General features: G+C 46.7%; 1 protein-coding gene across 1 annotated transcript; it reads right to left on the minus strand.

Annotated features, from left to right (window-relative positions):
- Positions 1-2,197: 2,197 nt before the first annotated feature.
- On the minus strand, positions 2,198-3,502 carry LOC149416544 (uncharacterized). The gene has a single exon (XM_089641270.1). The coding sequence runs from the start codon at positions 3,500-3,502 to the stop codon at positions 2,198-2,200; it is 1,305 nt and encodes a 434-aa protein (XP_089497396.1).
- Between the last annotated feature and the right edge of the window lie 1,200 nt (positions 3,503-4,702).

Below are 4,702 nucleotides of genomic sequence, written 5' to 3' on the forward strand. Positions count from 1 at the left end.
TCCGCAAACTTTTTATGTTCACGGTACACCTAACTAATCAAGAAATTTTAACGGTACACCAAAGAAAAAAAACAAGGTAAATTTTGGATAGGATTGGCTAGGCTTATTACGAATAACGGCGAACTTTGAGGTTAAACTACGAAAACTGCATGTCATCATAATTCAAAAAAAACATCCCAGGTTTTGAATGGTTTGTTTGGCAAAGCAGGGTTTGTCTAGCCGGGTTTGTGTAATTATGATTGATATTTATCACATAACAGTGACAGAATGATCGCGAACTGTCACCGAATCGGTTCGAGAAGTGAATTTTAATTTTACGCAATAGATAAGTAAAATGCATCTTTTTCCGCCGCCACCAAGCCAAAAAGTTTCCTTTTATAGTAATTACGGCGTATCTAAAGTTTTTTTCTAAAAATTATTCGTAATAAGCGTGGCCACTCCGAACCAAAATTTACGAAAAACAATATTTTATTAATATTTATTATTAAAATCAATATAACATGAAAATATGTTTAATGCGAAATGTGGGCCTGTTTAACTGAACACAGACGATCAAAATTTGGAACAATCGTTGATAACGCTGCTCGCATCTCTTCGTCGATCGTCCTCAGGCGTTCTCTTTTTTTTTTACTTTATCGTTGTGAGAGTTGAAAACCCCAATTCGCATAAATAGGTCGTGGCAAATGGTAATAGAATTGCAATAGCTCGCTTTGACAGCAGTGAATACTCATTTTTTACGTGGAGCCAAAAATGTGCTAACTCTGTTTCAGAAAATTTTAATTTTAGTGTCCAATCTGTTTTAAGCTCCACGTGATAATGTTGCAATAGCACACCACTTATGTAGTATAGCACACGTGATAATGTAGCGTAGCGGCGTAGCACACGGCCACTTCGCAGCGATCGAGTCCCACCCACGCCACCTCCGGCCGCCGCGCCGCACAGAAAAGTAAAGACCGATTTACAGAGCACTTTGTGAGAAGTGACGCGGGACTCGCGGCACACTTACAAATGGCCACGGCACACCAGTGTGCCGCGGAGCACACTTTGCGGAACACTGCTGTAGGGTATACCATCTCTGCCTGGAGATGAGTCCTTGACTATTGATAAACAATTTTTTAGCTCAATTAAGGTGAATGGAGAGTCTAGCCAATGATTAGACATAGGAGTATTATAGATTGGCGTTATTTCATCTAAGTTAGGTGTATCAGACGCAAGTCCTTTACATTGACTGTAAATAAGGGGGTGCTGAATCTTCTAGTCGGTGAGCTGCTTTATGTTCAGGGCCTTTTCCGGTTGCTGTGATGTCGTGTATCCAAGGAGAGAGCAGTAGGTAGTCCAAGGAAGCGAGAGGTCAGAAGTCAAAGGCGGTTGTAGTTGTTCCAGCGGGAGAAGCAGTCCAGAGTGAAGCGGTCGAGAGTAGATGTCGGAAGAGAGAGACTTGAGATCGCTTTACGCGCAGTATATATAGGACTAGCGGGGGCGCGCACACATCGGTGTGCGCGCGTCTAAAATGCCCCGCGTAAACGAGGTGTATTTTTGTGCAGCTTCGTGTGTTTTCATATGACTTTAATGGTCAATATTAAAATTATTTATTCAATAGTACTCTTTACGCCGCTTCATCTCATGAAAACTGTTTTTCCCTAGCATTTTTAATGTTTTTATAATAAATTGTACAATATGAATCAGTGGGTCCTCAGACCGATATTGGTGTGAGGAAATCCTTATAACTACTTAATATTAATGTTTACATATTTCAATATTACTTTACAACATAGACGTGAGTCCAGCCTTTCAACCTGTATATTTTTATTTAGCATTGTTGCGGCGAGACTCACGCAAATCTAACATTAATTTGCGCAATTATATATGAAAAGAGAAATATTTCTAGGTTTATCGTGGCTTTACGCTGATTGGCTGACCGTTGCCGCTCACTGTTTGGCCTAGCTTCGCCTAGGAAAAGGAGAGGGGATGCTACGTAAATACTGGGTCCATGGCTTGCGATGTGCCCAGTGTTCTCGAGCCGGGGAGGGGATACTACGTAAATACTGTGTCCTGGCGCGCGTTGTGCTCAGTACTCGCCGGCCGGGTAAATACAGCTTTCTTATCCTCACATGGTCAGACATCTGCTTTGCGGCCTTTGGGTAGCATTGCGTAATGCGTTCGATACATCCTCCCCCCGGTGCAGTATCGGCTGCGCCTAGCAAATTCGAACGTGACGGGATGCTTTTGTCCGGCGGCGATCCATTCGGCCGGTTCCTTTTTGGCGGCGTGGGGGGGCCTCTTGTGATTTAGGGCCCGTGTTTGGTGTCGTCATGAGTACGGCAATTTTGACCGCTGGGCGCACGTACACTCCGGTGTTGGTTTGGACCCGAACGGTCCTTACATGCCCATCAGCGGCGGGCATTGTTTCAATGATTCGCCCGCGGGGCCAACTATTGCGGGGCAAAGCGGGATCCACGATTAGCACAAGATCACCCGTTTTGATAGGGGTACCTGGCTGGTGCCATTTTTGACGTGCGGCTATAGTGGGCAAGTATTCCTTCATCCATCGCCGCCAAAACATATCTGCTAATTGCTGGCTGATTCGCCATTGTTTTCTTAGGCAGACCTCTTCTTCTTTTGCCGCATACAGTGACAGGTGTGGCCGCTTTCCTGCTGATCCCAGCAAAAAATGGTTAGGGGTTAGCGGCTCCTCATCTCTCGGGTCGACAGAGACATGAGTCAGCGGGCGATTGTTCACTATGTACTCTGCTTCTGCCAGGGCCGTGAGGAGAGTTTCTTCTTTCGGTGAGCGCTCTTTCATAGTTGACTTGAGGGCTCTTTTTATAGAGCGCACGAGGCGCTCCCAAGCTCCCCCCATGTGGGGAGACAGGGGGGGGATAAATTTCCACGATGTTTTTTGTGTTGCAATGTAGTTTTGTACTCTGGGGTCTCGACTGATTGATTCCAGCGCGTCTCGGATTTCTTTGTCAGCGCCATGGAAATTAGTCCCGTTATCGGAGTATATACATTCGGGCTGGCCGCGTCTAGCTGACATTCGCTGCATTGCCATTATAGCTGAATCGGCACTTAGTGAGGCCGCTAGCTCGAGATGTACAGCCCTGGTTGACAGGCAGGTGAATAATGCCCCGTACCGTTTCTCTCGACGCCTACCGATTGTCACTTCCATAGGGCCAAAATAGTCTAGGCCGCAATGCGTGAAGGGGCTCACGTGATGTGTAAGCCTGGCAGCCGGTAATGGTCCCATCAGTGGTGGCAGTGGTTGAGCTCTCCTAATGCGGCATACTAAGCATTCATGCGCTATTCGGCGAAGGTTGGTGCGCAATTTCAATATAAAAAAGCTGCCTCTGATTTCCGCCATGGTTTTTTCGGTGCTTGAATGGTCCGCCATTTGATGATAGTGGCGGATCAGGAGCCGAGTGTATACCTCGTCACCATCCAGGATGACTGGTGTCCGTACTCCGCTGGCAACTCCTTTCAGGGCTTGTAACCGTGAGCCCATTCGTATAATGCCATCTGGGCCAAGGAAAGGCGTTAACGTTCGCAAGCGACTGTCGGCGGGTAGTGTATCGCCTTTTCGGGTAGCGCAAATTTCGGCCGCGAAAGAGTCTGCTTGAGATTTCTTTACCCATAATGTTTCTGCTCCTCGAGTCTCTTCGGCACTCAGAGGACCTTCTGATGATTTGTTGGGGTTCGGCCGACATCTCCTTATGAAGCGGAGAACCCATCCAGTGGTGCGTATTAGCCGATGCCACGATGAAAATCGCTCAATAAGAGGTAATCCGCCTCCTTTTATTATTGTGAGCCCGACATATTGAGGCCTCACCTCCAAAACTTGGTTATCAGGTCGGATGACTGGCTCCTTTTCACGGGGCCATGTAGCTTCTGGGTGGGTAATAAAGGCAGGACCGCAAAACCACCTGCTAGTGGGCGAGAGGTCGGGCGGCTCGATGTCTCTTGTACCGATATCGGCCGGGTTTAATTTAGTAGGTACCCATCTCCAATTAATTATCTCACTTAGGTCGTCAATCTCTCCTAGCCGGTTGGCCACGAAGGCGGAGTAAGTCCTCGGGTCTGTCCTTAGCCAACACAAGACGGTCGTTGAGTCCGTCCAATATGTTATTCTTCTAATGTGAATTTGGCTTTCCCTTTTGATTGTAGCCGCCAATCGTGCAGCCATTAGGGCTGCTTGTAGCTCAAGGCGCGGTATAGAAAGGGGTTTCAATGGTGCCACTTTACATTTACTAGCCAGGAAAGTTGAGTGTGTGCCTTCCTGGGAGTTTTCGGTTAAATAAGCAATAGCGCAACACGCCGACTCCGATGCATCGCAGAACAGGTGGAGTTCAAAATCGCCGTTTTTATTAATTAAGCATCTTCGTGGTATAGAAACGCTACTCTGGCTGAGAAGTAGTAGCCATTCCGACCATTTATTCGCGTGCTCGGGTTTAATTGGTTCATCCCAACCTATATTCGATCTCCACACTGCTTGTAGAAGTATTTTTGAACGTATTGTCAAGCATGATACGAAACCAATAGGATCAAAAATCTTCATAACAATACTTAGTAATTGTCTTTTCGTTGGGTGTGGGATCATCTCGGCTGAGGCGGCCTCCCTGAAGCTGTAGAGAAAGTGATCACCTATGGGGTCCCATACGAGGCCTAGTATGCGCTCGTTTTCGTGGTCCCCGCTGTTAATAGGTAT

The sequence above is a fragment of the Hesperophylax consimilis genome, chromosome 16 (genome assembly GCF_061612785.1).
Source record: "Hesperophylax consimilis isolate HC1 chromosome 16, BYU_Hcon_1.0, whole genome shotgun sequence".
In the NCBI taxonomy this organism is placed as follows: Eukaryota; Metazoa; Arthropoda; class Insecta; order Trichoptera; family Limnephilidae; genus Hesperophylax; species Hesperophylax consimilis.

Coding starts and splice junctions, on each gene's coding strand:
- LOC149416544 (XM_089641270.1), bottom strand. CDS start 3,502: ATGGGCTCACGGTTACAAGCCCTGAAAGGAGTTGCCAGCGGAGTACGG.